Source organism: Felis catus, chromosome D3 (genome assembly GCF_018350175.1).
Source record: "Felis catus isolate Fca126 chromosome D3, F.catus_Fca126_mat1.0, whole genome shotgun sequence".
NCBI classification, from domain to species: domain Eukaryota; kingdom Metazoa; phylum Chordata; class Mammalia; order Carnivora; family Felidae; genus Felis; species Felis catus.
Window position 1 is genome coordinate 53,284,112 of NC_058379.1, and position 19,989 is coordinate 53,304,100.

At 42.5% G+C, this 19,989-nt stretch overlaps 1 protein-coding gene and 1 long non-coding RNA gene across 2 annotated transcripts in view; one reads left to right on the plus strand and one right to left on the minus strand.

Moving 5' to 3' along the window:
• Positions 1-19,989, minus strand: part of LOC123381338 — a 46,953-nt gene that overhangs the window by 10,659 nt on the left and 16,305 nt on the right. The window contains exon 3 of the long non-coding RNA XR_006588230.1: positions 1,698-1,874. This is a non-coding gene — a long non-coding RNA (uncharacterized LOC123381338). The remainder of the gene's footprint in view (positions 1-1,697; positions 1,875-19,989) is intronic.
• TTR (transthyretin) lies at positions 12,337-19,514 on the plus strand. The gene is given in 4 exon segments (NM_001287556.1): positions 12,337-12,432; positions 13,337-13,467; positions 16,118-16,253; positions 19,275-19,514. Coding segments are annotated over 4 exon segments (441 nt in total). The 5' UTR covers positions 12,337-12,366; the 3' UTR covers positions 19,383-19,514.

The window sequence follows — 19,989 nt, forward strand, 5'->3', positions numbered from 1 at the left end:
AAATTGGTTACCATTTTTCAAACAGACACATGCACATTTTGATTTATAGAATGCAAAGTCATTTCAAGGCAATGCTGCCTTTTTATTAACTTTTTCTCATAGATTTTTTTTTTTTCTAAATAAAAGTTCAGGTCCAGGAAAATTTTTTACATTAAAAAAAAGAATTTCTATGTCATATTAGAAAAGATGATAATCACTGAACATGCCACATGCCAAATACTGAAATCTCTCCCCATTCAGTCAGGCAGGCGACATTCTGCTAAATGGAGCCCAGGGTCCAAATTCCCCACTTATAAACTCAACCTGCTGCAGAGTCAGTTTCTTCGAATGGATACTTTCTGAGCCTGCCAAATGTAAGCTTCTGAAATCACAGAACCTCAAAGCCTAGGACAAAGTTTAAATGCCACTGATGCAAATGTCACCCTTGACCTATTTGCTGGGAGTAGCAATCTTAAGCAATATGATTTAACAGTTCTATTTTAACTTACAATAAACAACAAGGCCCAGTTCCAATGGCTGTCCCTCCACAATGATGGTTATTCAGAGTCCCATCCTTGCATGGCAGGGAGGAGGAGACCATCACGCTTTATCATATTTCCCAGCATTAACAGAAACAGTAGGACTTCTCTCCTTCCTTGATTCACTACCTTTATTTCCCCAAGCCATCTGGAGTGATAGCCATTTAGCATAGTGAGCCCCACTGAAATAAATGGGCATCACTTGAATGCCCTAATAATTACTTACATTTCCACATGTTTCATTTTCCAAGAGGCAACTGACAAGTTAACAAATATTCCAATTCTGACAGTACTTCCATATTGTATGATGACAGTGATTACATTTAGGGCAAAAAATGAAATGAGTCTTAAACTGAGTTGTAAAATAGTGATGCCCATCCAAAAAGCTGGGACCTGGAAACAGACAGCCTTGGGCTTGCAACTTCCTCTGTAGAGTATCCACAACAAACAGAGCCAAAGATTAAATTGCTTAAACAAAAGATAAGGCAAGCCTGCCAGTCTCCCCAGTCCACCTCTCCTAACTAGACCAACATCATGAATTACTGTGTGTCGATAACTGTGCTGTGCTTCTCATCCATTATTGCATTCAATCCTTCCTACCAGGCAGGTACTATTTACATCGCTCTTTAGCAGGTAAGGGCATTAATCCTCAGAAGCTGTGTAAGAAAACCCAGGTAAAACAGCTAGTGTGAAGCAAGGCCGATTCAAACTGAGAGTCCCTGACTCCAAAGACCATGCATTTTCCACTATGCTACACTAACCTCTCAAGAGAAAAACTTATTTATAAGCGTGGCAGTCCTCACAGCCAGGCGGATGTGGACAGATTTGAGTATGGCCATTGTCTAAGAAAGCAGAGAGATACCTGGAAGGCAGAACCATTAAAAAAATGGTTCATCCTTCAAATATTCAAAGTTCCCCCTTCACACAAGAGCCCCTACTGAGTTTTCTAATTACTATGCCCTCAGCTGGCATTGCTAACAAAGAGATTTCAAAAATCAAATATGAGCAAGAATGTCCCACTTACTCGTATTTGTAACCGTATTTAAGAATGGGCAGTGAGTCATCAATATGGAACTCCAAGTACAGACGCCATGTGGATAGCCCTTGAGGTCTCCCGGTGGAAGCTAGGTGTGTGAAGGGTTCCAGGGGATGTGCGTGATGCTAGAAGGGGCAGCTTACCTAGGTCAGGAGCTGGCTTCAGCCCCACAGCCCCCACAGGAATGGGGATAAGAGATTGCAAATGCTGGGGGCCAGACACAATGGTGCTCTTGGGAAAACCGCTGATCCAAACTCACAGGCCACAGGACTTCATCACAGGCCAAAGTCTTCATCAGGACTTTGGAGCAAATCTCAGAACTAAACAGTGGGAAGAAGGCCAACTGGGGTTATACATGACTCAAATAAAGTTATGGATATATTTATTTTGGTTTTTTTACACACACATTTGTCCCAACTGAAGAATTACAGTGTTGGCATGAATATGCATTAAAAGACTAGCAACTTAGTTGTGTTCCAAGGGAATTGTATTGACTGTACAGGCAGCTAATGACATGGTTTACTTTTCCAGAAGAATCAGCACTCATTTTCAGAGTGACCTTGTAGTTTAAACTCTTTAAATTGAGAACACAATGAACAAGCTCCTCTGCTGAATTCATAAGTAACTAAAACACAGCAGCACTGAGCCACTATCTGGGTAATCCTTTTGCCTTTTGAAATCTGGGCTGACCATTGTTTGTGCATCAGTCTCCCTGAACTACTAATATCTGCAAATAGTTCTTTCTATACCAGCTTAAGATATCTGGACTTGGGGTGCCTGTGTGGCTCAGTCGGTTGAGCATCCAACTTTGGCTCACGTCATGATCTCACAGCTTGTGGGTTCGAGCCCCACATCCAGCTCTGTGCTGACAGCTCAGAGCCTGGAGCCTGCTTCAGATTTTTTGTCTCTGTCTCTCTCTGCCCCTCCCCAGATCGCGCGCTCTCTCTCTCTCTCTCTCTCTCTCTCTCTCTCTCTCTCTCTCTCAAAAGTAAACATTAAGAAAAAAAAAAGTAAGAGACCCTCACTCAATAGAACCCATATGTCATAGATTATTTGCTTAACCTCTCTCAACACAGAACTTTGGCAAAGAGGTTCTTATTTACTGCATGGACACCTGACCAAATGGATTTGTTTCTGAACAAGGTTGGAGGTCACTAAAGGGAGCATGCACTTGGTCACCAGCCAGCCTCACCCTTTTAGTGTACTAGCCATCCCTGAAGCTCTGCCCTGTTAACTGACACTATGAGAACTTTGTGTTGTTGTCTTTGGGAGTGTTCAAGAGCCACAGAGTACTATGACTCCAATTTGTGATCACATGACTCAAAAATTTTATCTTATAAAGGAAAAAAAAAAAACCCTGAAGTCCAGACAGGTTAAGTAACGTGGCCAAGGTTACCCCACTAGAAGGTGGCAGAGCTGTGAAAGAAACAGAGTCCAGAGTCTGGGCTCCAAGACCCAATCTCCCTCCTGAGCATGAATTGTATCTAAGACAATGGTCTTCAAACTTAAGAGCATATCAGAATCATCTGGAGATCTTGTTAAAACACGGATGGTTGAGTTCTACCTCCAGAGTTTCAGATTACAGTATGTTTGGGGTGACTCTTTAGACAACATTTTTTAATAAGTTTCCAGGGAATGCTCACACTCTTGGTCTGAGACCAAACACTTTAGGAAACACTGATCTAGGATGTGTGGTAAGGAAGAAGTTGCTCCTCTGACCTGAAAGACACAAAAGATTTATCTAGCAACACAGAATAAAGCCATTTGTTCCAGTTTCCAAATCTGTTCTGAGCTAAGTAAGTGAGGTGAAATTGTCTTGGAGAGTGCAAGTTCTAGAAGAAATCCCAATGTCAAGGGAAAGGCTTCCATCCATCCTGCTGAACCATAGTAATGGACTGGATTTGAGTCCATCATCAAAGATGAGGAAGTGAGTCCTCAGGCCACTACAGAAGCCAGATAGAGGTCTATGGAAAGTAACCTGGGCAAAGATGAAGATGGGCCCAGGCAAGCAGGCAAGAAACAAAGGTATCGGTTGGGGGATGCAGCAGGAGTCAGAGCTCAGACTCAGCCTGGCCCGGTCTGGCACATGCAACCAAGAACATAGGTGAATGCCAGTTAAGTTGTTCAGCCAAGAGCAGAAACACTAAAAGTCACTTACAGAAGACAATGCAAGTGTTGATTCACTAAGAGAGAAAACAAAACTTAGCTGCAACTGGAAGTGACTTCACCCCTTGATGGAATCATTCAATGAGCAATACTTGAGCATATCCTGGGTGCCAGGTCCTGTGCCAGGGACTGAGAAGGTATTGTCTCTGTTCCCCAGGTGTTATTGTTTTGGGAAAGAGAAACTGAGTACAAACAAGTCTGTTGAATGTCATAAATGTTTAAGAGAGGTGTAAAGCACTTCACAGAAGAGAAGTAACTTCCACCTGGGAAAAACCTCTGTTTCAGGCTTCTCTTGCTTTTGTCAGCAAATGAATGTTGGCTGACCCCAGAGTTCCATCCTCAAACTTTTTATTGTTAATGGCTATTGGTGACCTAGAAATCCAACCCACATGCTCATGACTCTGAAACTCCCTTCCCCAGCATGATTTCCCTCAAGTTCCATCCCAGGCTATTTCCAACCACCATCTGGACATGAATGCCTGGCTCTCAATCCCCTCAACTCAACATGGCCCAAACTAGATTCACTTTCTTTCATATTTCTAACTGTTACAGTGACTAATTTGATCATCCGAATAGCCTCCCAAGCTAAAATACTCCAGTCCTGTTTGGCTCTTCCTTCTCACTCACTTTCCATTCCTGATGGAACCAGAATCTCTTAGTTCTACCTTCATAACTGTCATTCATCTGGCTTTTTCTCTCTGTGACCATGGCCTTCATCAGCACCTTGCTAGGCTCCCAAAGCTCTCTCTTCTCTGAAAACCTCTGCCTCAAGCCTCACCCTCCATACAGGGTTGTCTTTCACACACCAAAAAGCTTCTGGGAGCTTTGTTTGCCCCTTTGTTTCAGGCAATTCACAGCCTGAAGGAGAATGGACAAGGAAAGGTTATAAGGGCCATGGCTGGCAGGTCACAGGAACTGTCCAGCGTTCAGCTGGTGTCTGAAGGACAACAGCAATAAATGAAGATTGAGAAGAGCTAAGTCTTGGCTATCTGTGAATGCCAACAAAGGACATTCAACTTTACTTGGCTGGCCATGGGAAGTGAGAAAAAGCTTTTGAAGAGAGATGTGATGTAATCAGAGGTATGCATTAAGAAGATTAGTTTGGCAGGAGCTTATAGAAAAGATTATATGGAAAATAGATGAGCAGTAATGTTGCTACAGAGGCATCTGAGTAGGGTTAACCTTGAACTGTCCTTTTGCCCTCTGTTTTTGATATGCAAATACTCTCGTCCCATAAATGAGACCTTCAGTACTATGTTGTTAGTTTTATTCACTGCCTTATGTCTCTCTATCAGAGAGACACTTTCTAATCTTCTTAAGATCTAAAATGAAAAGTCATTTTTTCCCCTCCATCTTCCTCAACACCTTGTCCCTCTGGCATCCTTCTGCTTAACATTATGTGTTGAAGAAATTCCCTTCCTTCTAAGCCAATGACACCACACCAGTCTAATAACTATTGTAACATTGTAGGAGGTCAGTTCTCCACGTGAAGCCCAGCTGGCCCTTGCCCTCAGGGGTATTAGGTGAATTTGCCAATTCACATGAGCCAACCAATGTCCAAAGTCAACTGTGGAAGCTCCGAACCACTGTTTCATCTAAAATCTCAGAGATGGACCCTCGGTGGCCAAACTCACAATGCTGAAGTGTAAATAAACATTTCAATGTAGTGCTATTCCATAACAAACTCAATGATCACACAGATCAGGAGGACCAACACATCCTCTATCTCCATGGGCAATCTCTGCAGCACTATTCTTTACCCCAGGGAAAGTCCTGTCCATAAAACTACAAATCTCTAATTCAAGCCACCAACATTACAATTTCCTTTTTATTTCCTTCCCCTATTGACCAGCCCCAGGGATGATTGCCATTTTCTTTCTCTAGGTATGCTAGCACACTCCATTAGATTACAGCCAAGCTATGTTGGACTAGGGCTCATTCTGTCTCTTTGCCTGGGTTCTTAACCTCATCATGCATAAAATTCAACATAGAGGATTACAAAGGAAGTCAATGACATTGAACGATAGTCCTGACCAATGGCCAGGGAGCTTTCACATGGATATCCTAGTGACAATGGGCTCACCGACTTCATGAGGCAGAGTGCTACAGGCTACTGTAATTGAACATCTTCTGAAGGTGAAGCCATGTGTCCCACCACAGTGGGAGATAACAAAATCATATACCTTAATGTTGTGTATAATTTAATTATTAAGAAAATATATTTGCCCATTTAATGGAAATAGCATCATTATAAAGATTTTCAAAAATTATCAAGAAGGTTTATGTTCTTGCTTATAAGTAAAACTCAAACTTCCCAGGAAAGCACTGAAGAGCTTGCACAATCTAACTCAGAACTATGTTCCTGACTCATCTCTTTAGGGTCATATAATGCACGATTCATACAGTAGACACATCTCTACTCTTTGTTCTCAGGCCAGACCTGATACTCTTCCATTTCTGCACTTTTGCTCCCTCTGGTTTCCACTTCCTCTGTCCTAACAGCTCAGTGCTGAGACCAGCTCCCTTATCCTTCACAAATTCACCTCCAAGGGCCCAATAAAATCAGCAATAGCAACAACAAATATAACCAAACACTTTTAACTAGGTCTCAACATGTCATGGTTGAAATTCCCAATCCATGTGTAACAAATGGAATATATAAGATATATTGGGATGGTCCCCTCTGCCCTTGGAGTAGCCAGGTAGGGTTTGGGGAACTGGGTTCACTAGGCTCGTCACCTCCAAATGGAGGTGACCCTTCCATTTACCCCAAGTGCTACTGCTACAGATCTTATCATTCTTACAGGAGTGGAAACTTTGAGAAAACACAGCATCAGGAACCCTCTTCAGTTCACACTCCATCAAACTTCAGGCTCTGGAATTGCTTTTACCCCTCCTCACCTGCTTGCTCTGTTGTCTCCATTACTAGCCCATTGCCTCATTCCTGGTCTTAACCTCTCTCTCTAGCCCTTTAAAACTGATGCTTCCATCAAATTCTATGCTTGGTTCCTAATCCTTGTTTTCAGATTTTCCTCTATTCCATGTGCCACAGTGTGGATGACACTAACTTCTCATTCTACTCAGTCCAGCTGAGGTGTCCAATGCTTCCTTACTTGTATGGGACAGAAATCATACACACTGCTCCTTTTCTCTGATCTAGATTATATTTATCTTTGAATCTCACTTCTTACACTAGCTTTCCATGAGCCCAAAAGTGACTTCCTCCTTCTCTGAATTACCTACTTCATCAACTGTTTCCCATTGAATGACAAATATATTTTCTTAATAATGAAACTACAAGCAACTTTGAGACATATGCTTCTCGATATCTCTAGCTAGCATATGGCACACATTCAGAAGATTCCCAAGAGCTGTTTGTTTTTATTCAGTTGATGAACCTAAAATATCCTATATTAGTCATATTTCCAAACTTGAAAGATATATAGAAGCGACCAAAATATGGATCCTGGGGCGCCTGGGTGACTCGTCAGCTAAGCATGCAGCTCTTGATTTCAGCTCAGGTCATGATCTCACGGTTCTTGAGAGCCACTATGCTGACAGTGCAGAGCCTGCTTGGGATTCTCTCTCTCTCTCTCTCTCTCTCTCTCTCTCTCTCTCTCTCTCTCAATAAATAAATAAATAAATAAATAAATAAATAAACTTATGAAAAAAAAAAAAAGAACAAGACATGGATCCTAGATGATGGCCCTAAACTGATTCTAAAGGAGATATGGGTAGAGAGATAAAATAAATTGAATAAATCTTTTTTAATTCTAGCTGGTACTATGGACCCAAACCCCAGGCAGTCTCCTGGTGAACTGAGCTAAGCTATCAGGCAATCACAAAGACATGTTTGGAGAGGAAAGTAGTCTGCTCCATACTGCCCTTCCATCAGGCCATAGCCTGGTTCTTGCTTACCTGTCACAGGATATGGCCACATAGGCCCATCCAAGTGGCATGCAAGTCAGGCCTGGTTTGCCACACCAGCTGCATGAGAGCTGCAGAGGAAAACAGAGAAACACAAAGAAAGCCTGCCAGCTAGATAAAAGAACCTCGAATCTCCTCTCCCGGCCATCATAGGTGGGGATGGGTGAACTCTGAGTGGCTCTAGAAGCCAAAACTCTAACTTCATCTAATAACCCCTAATGGATAAGATTCCTAGCAAATGTATGATTGTTGTGACACATATAAACTTGGACCCAGGCATGGGTGTTTTGACTTTGACTCATCTGAGCTACTAACATAAGGTAAATTAAAGTCCCCCAGATAGAGACAGGGTCACTTCTCAAGCTTGATGTGGGGCTGAGGTTGCCGCTTTTGAAGTTATGTAGTCCCCAAATATGGCAGCCTGCAGGGTAAGAACTGTGGAAGGAAGATTCTTATGCTGGGGAGTTCCCGATTGTCTTTCCCAACTAGGTTGGACACTAAAATTCAACCATGAAACTAAAATCACACTTGATAGAAAAATGAAACGTGATCTGATTAACATATCCTAGCTAACATTTGCCTCTACCTGCACGATTGTCCACATGGACAATGAAAGAAGGGGAGACAAAGGAAAAAGCTTTTTCAGTGTTTATTCAGCAATCCCTGAGGAAAGGTAGGCCAGATAAGGTGAACACGAGCATTCTGAGCACAAGGAAAGCATACTCTAGGATGAAGTAAGGAAATTTCCTAGGCTCCTCAGCAGTCTGGATAAAATGTTTTCAAAAAATTAGTCACGTTCCTTTGCTGCAATTCCTTGCTTACTCAGCAACCATCTGACTATTAATTAAATTGGTATTATGGTTTTAAAACGAGTCTTTTATGATTTGCTTACCATTAATCAAACCCACAGCGCTTATTCACCTCCAGAGGAGCTAGCAAAATTGAATTCTTTACCCTGCAAAGATCCAGGGCCCCACACCACTCCCAGTCCGTCCCGTGAGACCCAGTCCAAGTACTTGGCCAGCCAACTGTCCACTCTGGCTAATCAGCTTACTTGCAATAATATTAATAGGCATTTCAGGGTCAACAGATCACTGGCTAGTAGTTGGCATGCACCCTCAGAAACTAAATGAAGAAAAAGGAGTTAATCTATTGTAACTTTTAAATCATTAATAAATAAGTCTGCTTATTATAAGGGAGAGAGCAGAAGAAACTTAAATTAAGAGCAGGCCTGAACTGTCCATTAACCACCTCATATTCTCTGGTAGGAGGAGGAATGTTGTCATCAAATTAGTCTTTTTTTACCTCAATTAAACATCTACACTATAGTCCCATGGTCAGGACGTGAGGAAAAACAGTACATGACTAAGAAAAGACAAATTTATGGCATAAATGTTTCAATAACACACCTTTTGTTTTCTGGCACCTTTTTGTTTACTGGATCCTTGCTGCTTATATTTGCCCTAGGGCACAGTTTCTACAGCAACCACTTAGGACTCCAGGAATGTGGTGACCTTTGACCCTAATTCACCCCTCTTGGTGGATCCCATGTAACCATCTTCCTAAAAGAGCTTTCACAAACTCAAATAATCATGGGGAAGGCAGGTCCTCTTATCTGAGTGAGCCTGTGTTTATCCATGTGACCCTCAGTCATCATAGATTGCTACTCAGGCAGGAAACACTGGACTTTTCTTGTATTTTTCATTGCCACTGGTTCCATACAAGGGTTCCTTTGACCAAGAACGCATTTCCACTCCTTTTCTCTTTTTCCTTCCTACTTGCTCTTCTGTCACCTAAAAGGCACCATAAGCTGCTTCTCCGGGATGCTCCCATTTGAAGAGAAACACTGGCCAAACAGAGTATGTCAGAGAGGAGAGTTCTGGGTGATGAGGGTTTCAGGAATTGTGTCTGAAGAGGACTCATTCAAAGAAGTGGGAATATCTGTTTGGCAACACAAAACAAAAGACAAACACAAAAACTAAAAACCAAGCTGTCATTCACTATCTAAATGGCTGTTAGAAGACCAGCGATTGCTGACCCAAGTTTCCAGGAAGATGAGTCAAACAGGGCATGGATACGGAAAGAAAAAAGCTCAAGCCTGATAGTGCCACTGGAAGTATTGCTTAGCTTCAGAGCTGGAGGGAGGCCTCATGAGCTGTGATGTCTGAGAGTGAGAGCTTACTGCCATGTGTCAATAAGGGCCTAGTGTTGCCATCTTTTCTGATTTTTCCAGAAAATCCAGGAATCCAAATTTTTACACAATGTCTCAACTTTTATTTTTTTTAAGTTTATTTATTGTGAGAGAGAGCGAGAGAGAGAGAGAGAACGAGTGGGGGAGGAGCAGAGAGAGAGGGAGAGAGAATCCAAAGCAGGCTCCACACTGTCAGCACAGAGCCGGATGCAGGGCTCCATCTCACCAACTGTGAGATCACTACCTGAGCCAAAATTAAGAGTCTGTCACTTAACCGACTGAGCCACCCCGGCGCCGCAGCACTGTCTCGACTTTTAATTTTAGAACTATTTCAGAATATTTAAAGAAACATTCCTCAGTCATACATACCATGTCTATGAGCTGGTGGCAGCCTGGGATTGCCAGTTCACAATGTCTGGGGGGGACATTTCCAGGTTCCAACAGAGCGTAGTGCTAAGATAGAAGGTTGACTTGGGGGGCGCCTGGGTGGCTCAGTCAGTTGAGCGTCCGACTTCAGCTCAGGTCACGATCTCGCGGTCCGTGAGTTTGAGCCCCGCGTTGGGCTCTGGGCTGATGGCTCAGAGCCTGGAGCCTGCTTCCAATTCTGTGTCTCCCTCTCTCTCTGCCCCTCCCCCGTTCATGCTCTGTCTCTCTCTGTCTCAAAAATAAATGTTAAAAAAAAATTTTAAGAAGGTTGACTTGGGATATGAGAGAGTTTTCAAACATTTAAAGTTCATAGTCAGAAAACAGGCTCTCCATCCAAGTTCTGAGCAACGGAAACAAGTCAAGAGAAAAATCAGATGATAATATATGTGAAACGTTAGAGAAAGGGTTTTCTCCTTAGCAGAGATATTAAACTGAATTCTTATAACTATCCTTGACACCAGGACAGTGGTTTAAGGTTACAAAGAGCTTTTATATTATCTCATATTAAAAGTTATTAGAAAGGTCCTTTGAGGTAAGATATTAGGTATTTCTACTTAACAAAGTCATGAGCTGTGTGTCTAAGGTATTAAATAACATAGAGAAGGTCATCCCGGAAACAAGACGGCAGAATTAGGAATTGGATGACTCAGTTTATCTATCTCCAGACTCAAAACTCTTTCCAGCACCACGTCAGAGTCAGACTCCAAGGCTATAGGATTTCATTCCCAGCTATACTCAGAACTGGATTTGCTCATTGTTGCTTTCATGTGGTCAGTCCACTCTCCCCGAGTCTTCTGCACATTTCCATATTCCTGAAATGCCTCCCTGTCCTTCCACTACTCCCTGAAAGCCCTTTATCCTTCATGATTGCTTGTCGACTTTCTTTTAGCCTGACTCTGTCAGCTGTGGGAATTCTTTCCCTGCCCTCGCTCCTCCAAACTAGACTTACCCTTGATGTGTATTTGTCTAGAATTTTTGTCTTATGATCTGCATGTGTCTGTAAGGACAACCTTGTCTTCATGAATCTATGAATAAAGCCACATACATATTATGTGTGCACACATACACCTGAGTTAGCTCTTAACCAATGAATCATCAAATACTAATAATTTCTAGATGTGTAAGTCACGAGAAGGAAGAGAATCTGCTGTCAGCCCTAACTTCTATTTCTCACAGTCATCGTTACTTCCGTCCAGAAATTTGGATTGTTACTCTGTTTTTTAAGTAATCTCTGCACCCAACATGGGGCTCCAACTCATAACCCCAAGATCAAGAATTGCACACTTCACCAGCTGAGTCAGCCAGGTGCTCCTGGATTTTGATTCTTGAGATTTCATAACCAGCTGGGCAGCTTGGTTCCTGCACGTTAGTGCAGGAGGAGGAGTAAAGTATATCTGGTTCTCTGTATTTCAGGATCTTTGATGCCAGTTTGAAATATATCGTTATTTCTTGAGTTGAGATGAACCTTGTCTGGGAAGAACACAAAATTGGTGGAGAAACTGCTGAGTAAGCAAAGGTTCCAGATGACTTAGTTTGGCTAAAACATAGGCTTTTTAAAATATAAGCACTGTCAAGGGTTTCTCCTATTGACCCATGGACGTATATCCAGTGCAATGATGTTTTCGAATGCACTGTACTTAACCCTGTGTGGCCAAATGTCATTCTAAGTGAAATAAATCATTACAACTTGCATCCAGCATATAAAACAAAAGACAAAATGTATAGAAAATGAAAAAGCATGCAGAGAAATCAGTCAGGGAGGAAAAAAAAAAATCTCAAGAATGTTGCTGCATCCTGCCAAGGAGGAAGAATATTTTTGTTTGATTTTGCTTATTTTTGTTTTGGTGACCAAGCTGGTCAAATGACCTGTTAAGAATAAGAATATTTCATAGAGCTAATGTTCCTACGCTCTAATCTCTCTAGGCAAGGTTCATATTTGTATGAGTTACTTATTCTCTCTTTGTTGACTAAGTCAATAATCAGAATCAGCAGGTTTGGAGTCATGTTGGCAGGGATCAGCATCATGGCTTGGGAGAAGTGAGTATAAAAGCCCCAAGCTGTGGGCAGCCAGCACAGACAGAGGCTCTCTCGTTCTTGGCAGGATGGCTTCTCATCTGCTCCTCCTTTGCCTTGCTGGACTGGTACTTGTGTCTGAGGCTGGCCCTGCGGTGAGTGTTTGATTCTGTGAAGTCCTTTTAGATGATTCTTGTGTACACCTGATGAAGTAGAAGGGCCCTCTCCCAGCTCTGCCAGTCAGCTTGTGTTACTAGGACAAGGGTACCCAGCATCGACTTTTAAATATCATCGATTCAAACTGCAAAATGAATGAAGTTCTGCAGAGCTCACTGACCTGGACCTTGGACCCTGGGTGCTCCCCACTATAGCTTTGGTGCACTGGGTTTACGGTGCCTGGCTCCTTGCCTCAATTTCCTCGAATATATGGTAGGAATAACAATATGATATTCATGAAGCTACCAATATTGCGTTGTCAGATGTGCATCCTTTTATAAAGTTTATTTCCCTTCAGCTCATCAAAATGTATCTATTGATTAATCTCTGAAAGGCTGGGTGGACAACATTCTAGTCGAATACTGAATGCTTAAGTCCTCTAGAGGAATTAACTAATACTATAAAATGCATCCTTAAGTAGTCGACATTATTTTCCAACCAGTAAGAGGGAATTACTACAACAGCAGCTGACTAAAACGTTCTCAGGAAAAACAAGCTATTTGGTCCTGTGGCACATTGCATCTTTTTAGTAACTCCACTCAAATGGCAAGGCTTAACAAAGCAACTGTTCTCAGAGGGCCTATTTTCTCCTTTAAAATTCATTATACATGTTCCAGGTCGATGGCAGCATGTCCGGAGGCAGAAACCAGTCTTTCTTTGGGAACAATCATGTCTGTGTTATATACTGAGAAGGGGAGCTCATTAACTGTCAACACTTACAATGCTGGAAATGGACTTGGCATGGACTTCTTGCCTTGTTCCAGATTTCTAACACCATAAAGAACAGCTCCTTTCACTCTTAACCAGTTTTGTTGACCTCTTACTGGTCTTCTCTATGCCCAGGGCACTGGTGAATCCAAGTGTCCCCTGATGGTCAAAGTCCTAGACGCTGTCCAAGGAAGTCCTGCTGTCAACGTGGCCGTGAAAGTGTTCAAAAAGGCTGCTGATGAGAGCTGGGAGCCCTTCGCCTCAGGGTAAGCTGCCCAAGAAACCCAGACATGGGACCTCATTCTAGCTCCTCATTCTCCTGCTACTTGTTAGAGAGAGCAGCTCATATCATTCATTGAAGAATCTTCAGGTAGATTGAAAACACAGGCAGAGGTCAAGTGGGCCCTGGGGAGGATGCCCTCCTCTCGCTTTGCTTAGTTAGGTTGGAAGTGTCCAAGAGGGGGAGCAGCATTCAGGGCAAGTAGCAGGGAAAAGGAGCCAGCACCTCGTCTACTCCAGTAGTGGTTCACTGCCTTCTTGGGTCACAGGCCACTTTAAGAAGGTAATGAAAACTGTGGTCCTCTGCGCCCAGTAAAATCACATGCACACGCACACACAGACACACATGCACACACGCACACACCATATATAGAATTTCAGGAGTGTCACAGATTCCCTGGTGCCCTTGCATAACATTCAAGCTGGGGTCCTTGTCTTGGAATTTTGTTTTTTTAATATTTATTTATTTAAGTAATCTCTATCCCCATCATGGAGCTTGAACCCACGACCCTAAGATCAAGAATCACACGCTCCATTGACTGAGCCAGCCAGGCTCCCGTGTCTTGGAATTTTAGGCAAGATGTACAATTTGTGTTACTTTATTAAGGAAAGGAAAGGAAAGGAAAGGAAAGGAAAGGAAAGGAAAGGAAAGGAAAGGAAAGGAAAGGAAAGGAAAGGAAAGGAAAGGAAAGGAAAGGAATCGAGGGACAGCACTGATGAGGCAGCTCTCTGCATTTTTCCTGGATCATCCAGAATCCAGCACTTATGTCTAACAAGCACTGTGGAGCACCTACTCTGTGAAAAGCTGGGACTGTCACACTCAGTGACAAAAAGACACAGAAAAGAAAGACGCATATGCAAAGCAGAGCCATCGCCCAACACAGGGTACAACAATGACTTCTCCCCTTCGTTGGCCACTTTACAATTCTCATAGAGTTTTTCCACCTCCATTAACAAGAATAGCAAAGAAAATGCATATTAGTAAACCTAAACCAACTAACTGAAAGAAAGGGCAACCAAGAAACCCTCAGCACCAAACAATACTGCTCAGCGTTTATATCTCCAGGATGGTAAATTTCTGTGGGTTTGCACTGAATCTCAAGAACCACATTATGATTCTTCACCAATCACTGGGAAGACCATTTTCATTGGTGTAGTTTCAATTGAGTTTTCATTTGTGACTCCATTTATGTTTATATAAAATGCCAAGCACTATGTGGAAAGTACTTAAGGGAATATTCTAAGCAAGAGATAGAATGAACACATAAAATATTCAGATGTTCATGTGAAACTTTTTATGACAAGACAAAAAAAAAAGAAATTAAATATTCTCTTCCTAGAAAAGAAGAAAGGTGGAAAGGCAGTGATGAAAGTTAGTGAAGACAATTTCCATTTTTATCTGTCAGTTTTGAGGTCTAATGGAGAGCAATTTCTAACATCAGCAACTGAGCTGGTACATAAAGGGAAATAGAAGTTCCCTAGTCATTTCTTTAAAAGGAACTGCCTAGTATTTATTGTTGGAAAAGTGTTAACCAAAGAGATTGAATAAATAAATAATAAAACATTCAGATGCATTATACTTTGGGGTTTCCCCAGTGTGTTCCAATGATACTGCCTCTGAAAAACACCCTGACATCAGGGAGGGAAGCAGTGAGACCCTGATGTCATGGGGAACTGCAGAGTCAAAGCAGCTTATGGACACTTCCAAGGGGTAGTTACAAACCTTCACCCAAACACCAACCGTGAATCGCAACAACTCTTTTTTTTTTAATTTTCTTTAATGTTTATTTATTTTTGAGAGAGAGAGGCAGACAGACAGACAGAGCATGAGCAGCGGAGGGGCAGAGAGAGAGAGACACAGAATCTGAAGCAGACTTCAGGCTCCAAGCTGTCAGCACAGAGTGCTACATGGGGCTTGAACCCACGAACCATGAGATCGTGACCTGAGCCGAAGTCTTGACCGACTGAGCCACCCAGGCACCCGATAATGACTATTTTTGAAGTGAAACATTACACCTATATCTTCTGTTCTCCTAAGAAAAATCTGCAATAAGCTTTTTGAAACATTTCTGACAAATTTCTTGTCAGCTAATTTCAGACAGTTACCAGAATTTCACCTTTCCTTCTCGTCTCCCTTTCCTGAATGTGTGTGTGTGTGTGTGTGTGTGTGTGTGTGAGTGTGTGTGTGTGTGTACACATACAGTAAAACCTTGGTTTGTGAGCATAATTCATTTCAGAAACATGCTTGTAATCCAAAGCACTTGTATATCAAAGCAAATTTCAAGAACCATTGGCTCAATTGTAATCATGTGACATTTGGCATCACGTACTACTTGTATCACAAGACATTGCCTATCTGTCAAGTTAAAATTTATTAGAAATGTTTGCTCATCTTGTGGAACACTCGCAGAACAAGTTACTCACAATCCAAGGTTTTGCTGTAAATAAAAATACATATAAATATATATATATTTCCCCTCACTTATACACACTGCACATATGTGTAGTGTAGTGTGTGTGTGTGTGTGTGTGTGTGTGTGTGCACGCATGCGTATGTGCGTGATGTCACCTTGCCATGCTTGCCATGGCATTTATTCCCCTAATGCCTAACTTAACCTGTAATTTTGTACCTTCTAGGAAAACCAGTGAATTTGGAGAGCTCCATGGGCTCACAACTGCTGAGAATTTTGTAGAAGGGGTATACAAAGTGGAAATAGACACCAAGTCCTACTGGAAGTCACTTGGCATTTCCCCGTTCCATGAATATGCAGAGGTGAGAGTATAGAGACACATGAGTGTCTTTTATTTTTATTTTTTTGTTTTTCTTACCAGGCAATGCCCAGTTTGCACACCACATACCATGGAAATGTCACTGGGAAACTGAACTAGCACAGATTCCCTTTCCTGTTTCTACAGTCAGAAATCTAGAAAACTCTGAAGAGCAAAGTTTAAGTTTGGTGGAAACTCATTGAGTAACACGACCTGAATTTACATGATGCTCCTTACCGTCTTCTTTCATTCCACCAAATGGGAATATTTGAATATTTGCTAGCTGAAGAACTGTTAGCATGTTGGATTACTAGGCAGCTCTCCAGACCCTACCTACTAGGGAAACAAATCATCGATACATCATTTTACTTCCTGAAATCTGAAAACACGCTTTATTCCAAAACACGCTTGGCTCCCAGAGGTTTGGGTAAGTGACTTGGGGTAATGCATATAGAGACAGTAAATTCAAAATAATAAGGGCAACACAATAGATACCACTTATCAAGCATGTACCCCTGCCAGGCTATTGTGTTTTCTATATTTAACCTATTCAGTCCTCATGAACAGCCCACTGGGGTTGGTCCTATTATTATCCTCATTTTACAGAGAAAGAAAATGAGGCAGAGGGCAGTTCAACAAGTTGCCAAAAGTCACGGGCTAGTAAAGGGAGGGGCAGAAATCATTACCGACAGGTCCCAGACTGGGTTTAGCCTCAGCCTCAGGTGTGCCTCAGCTTTCTTCCAGTAAGAAGTCAGGCTAAAAAAAATAATAATAAGGCCACATGTGCAACCCTTGGTTCATACTCTGTTTTTTGCCTATGAGGCAGTAGGAACCTCAGAGTTATATATGGGCCCACTCTTGCTGCCGCCTCCTTGTATGTAATTCCTTAAATCATTTAAAACAGATGGCTGTCATGGAAATACAATCCAGACATGTTGGTCAGAGTCAAAGATCAAATAATTGCATCAAAAATAGCTCAGCACGAAAGGGAACAATTCTCTCTGGCTTACTCATGGATGAGAATTTCAATCGACAGAAAAGGGTTCTTTTAGTAGACAGTGTTGCCAGAAAAACTGGGGCAGGGGGCTGTTTGACTCACAAAGCATCGAGGGAGCCCCATCCACCAAGAGGCTTGCCTTTGGCTGTTCCTTCTCAGTGGGGCGGCAAGACAAAGAGCCTAGTTTAGACAGTACAGGGCTTAGAGGTGTCCCTAGAGTCTCAGCCTTTGCCCTAGATCAGCCTCCTTGGAACCCGTGTCTGCTCTGGTCTCAGCCTAAAGAGACCATGTGAGAACATTCGCTGCCATACTGCCCATATGTTGTTCCTAGTCACTAGATGTTAGCTTCCTTGTCTACTATTTACCCTCTTAGTATTCATTCAACTAACATTTTGAAAATAAAAGCCTTTGATGTGTCAAACACACTGCTGAGTGCTAGAAGTTCAGAAGTGAAAACACATTCCTGCCCTTGGTGTGGAAGGAAAGGGACTGAGGTAAGACATATTAGGTCAGACATTCAGCCCAACCTGGAGCTCGCATGGATATGGAGAGTGAGAGACAGCAGTGAGGCAAGAGTGAGGCCCAACGCCTCAGTTCAGTAACTGGTGATTGCGGGTCCAGCCAGGAGTTCCTTCCCTGCCAGCTTCTTCTGATCAAGACCTCCCCAGACAGCTGCTATTCTTCAACATTAGTCACCTTCTCCCTAGCCAGTGACGCAGGTGGCCATGTTGTACTTACTGAGAAAGTTGGGAGATGTCCTGTGGAACTATCAGGCCTCTTCATTTCATGGGATTTTGAGCACAGATTATGCCATCTACAGTTTTCAGGAAGAATCAAGTGGGGCTGGAGGCCAATGTCAGTATAAGAAAGAACAAGCTTTCCCTAGTTCTTTTAGACACTTGGCCTTTAAGGAATGTTTTTTTTCTCCTTTCAGAGAGATTCTCAGGTGATTCTCACCTCCTCTTGCCCTCGTGCTATTTTTATTTTCAGTATAGTTTAATCAGATCTTTCCTCTCCTGTCCCCAAATAATCAAGCCTTCTTTTTGCATATTAGGAACAAAACATACTTATCCAGGATGTGTCCCAAGTCCATTCCAAGGCCTGTGTACACAATGAGTAAAATCAAAGACCTCCTCACTGCCCCTCATCACTCTCCTGAGCCAAATCCATCCCTCCTAGACTATTCCAGTGCCTGAGTCTCAGAAGCTCTACTAAACTTGCCTGAAGTACATGGCTAAATAGAACAACACTTTTGTTAACAATTTGTCCATGTAGAAAGCTCAAATGAGCTCCAACCTATGTGTGTCTATTTCAAAATTCCCACATGATCCTCCACACTCTGTTATTGTAAATAGAACCCTAGGATGCTTTTACTTCAAATTCATTGCTTGTTATCCACATAAAAATATACTTGTTAAAAAATGCAAAGGAAGAGAGAGAGAGAGAAATTTCTGGGTTTATAGATGGGAGACTTAACTCCTAGCCTGGCTCTGTCCTGTATAAACGTGGGACAAACACTAACTCAGAGGTCTAGTTTACTTATCTATCAAGTAGGAAGAGTATTCCCCGGCAGCTCTAAAATTCTAGGTCCCCGGGTATCTCCGCAGGAATGGCAGTCACCATTCTTCAGTCTTCACGTCAATGAATGCCCGTTACTGCCTTTTCTCCTTTTTTTTTTTCCTAAAACCAAGAAAATGGACAAGAGGATCCAGGCGCTCTGTGATTTCTCTCAGTCAGGCTACAGCCACCCTGATTTTTAGTGTGAATTTGTAAAAACGACATGAAACAAAAAGGAGAGACCTGATTCTACAGGCAGTAGTTAAAGAAATCTTGTTCCGAGGGCTGCGCCAGGCCCCCGTGGAGTCTCACCAGCCTATCTGGACTTTTGCCTTTTGCTCAAGGTGTTTCAGAAAAAGAAGTCATAAAATAAAATGGATTAAATTGGCACTGGACTTCCAGTGACCTCTCTCCCCGTGACTCGCATTTTAGGCTCTGTGAGAAATGGACGCTGTCTTTGCTCTCTCTTAGGTGGTGTTCACAGCAAACAACTCTGGCAGCCGTCACTACACCATCGCTGCCCTGCTCAGCCCCTACTCCTACTCTACTACGGCCCTCGTCAGCAGCCCCAAAGAATGAGGGACTCCCCCTTGGGTGGGTTTGAAGGATTTTGTGTAACCGATAGTGTTCCATTTTTATTAATGCAGTGTTTTCACTTTATACGCTATGGTAGAAACTTGGGCAGAGACAATAAAACATTCCTATTAAAGCACTTCCTGTTTCATTTGGACTCACTGTTTTATTCCCTTGTTGTCCTCTCAACAAAAACAAAATTTCAAACTTTAGAGAGAAGCAAAAGAACTCAAAAAAGTCTCTGGCTGAATTCTGGGAGAAATCCCAATTCCTAATGTCTTTCAAGCTAAGCACATATTCTGCATGGTCGGTGGCCACTAAAAGTGTACATCCTGATGGAGTACCTGGGTGGCTCAGTCAGTTAAGCATCTGACCCTTGATTTCAACTCAGGTCATGATCCCAGGGTCGTGGGATAGAGCCCCACAATGGGCTCTGTGCTGAGTGTGGAGTCTGCTTAAGATTCTCTCTCTCTCCTTCTCCTTCTGCCCCTCCCCAGCTCACATGTTCTCTCTCTCTCCCTCCCTCTCTCTCTCTCTTTCTCTCAAACACACACACACACACACACACACACACACACACACACACACACACATTCTAGGGGCACCTAGGTGG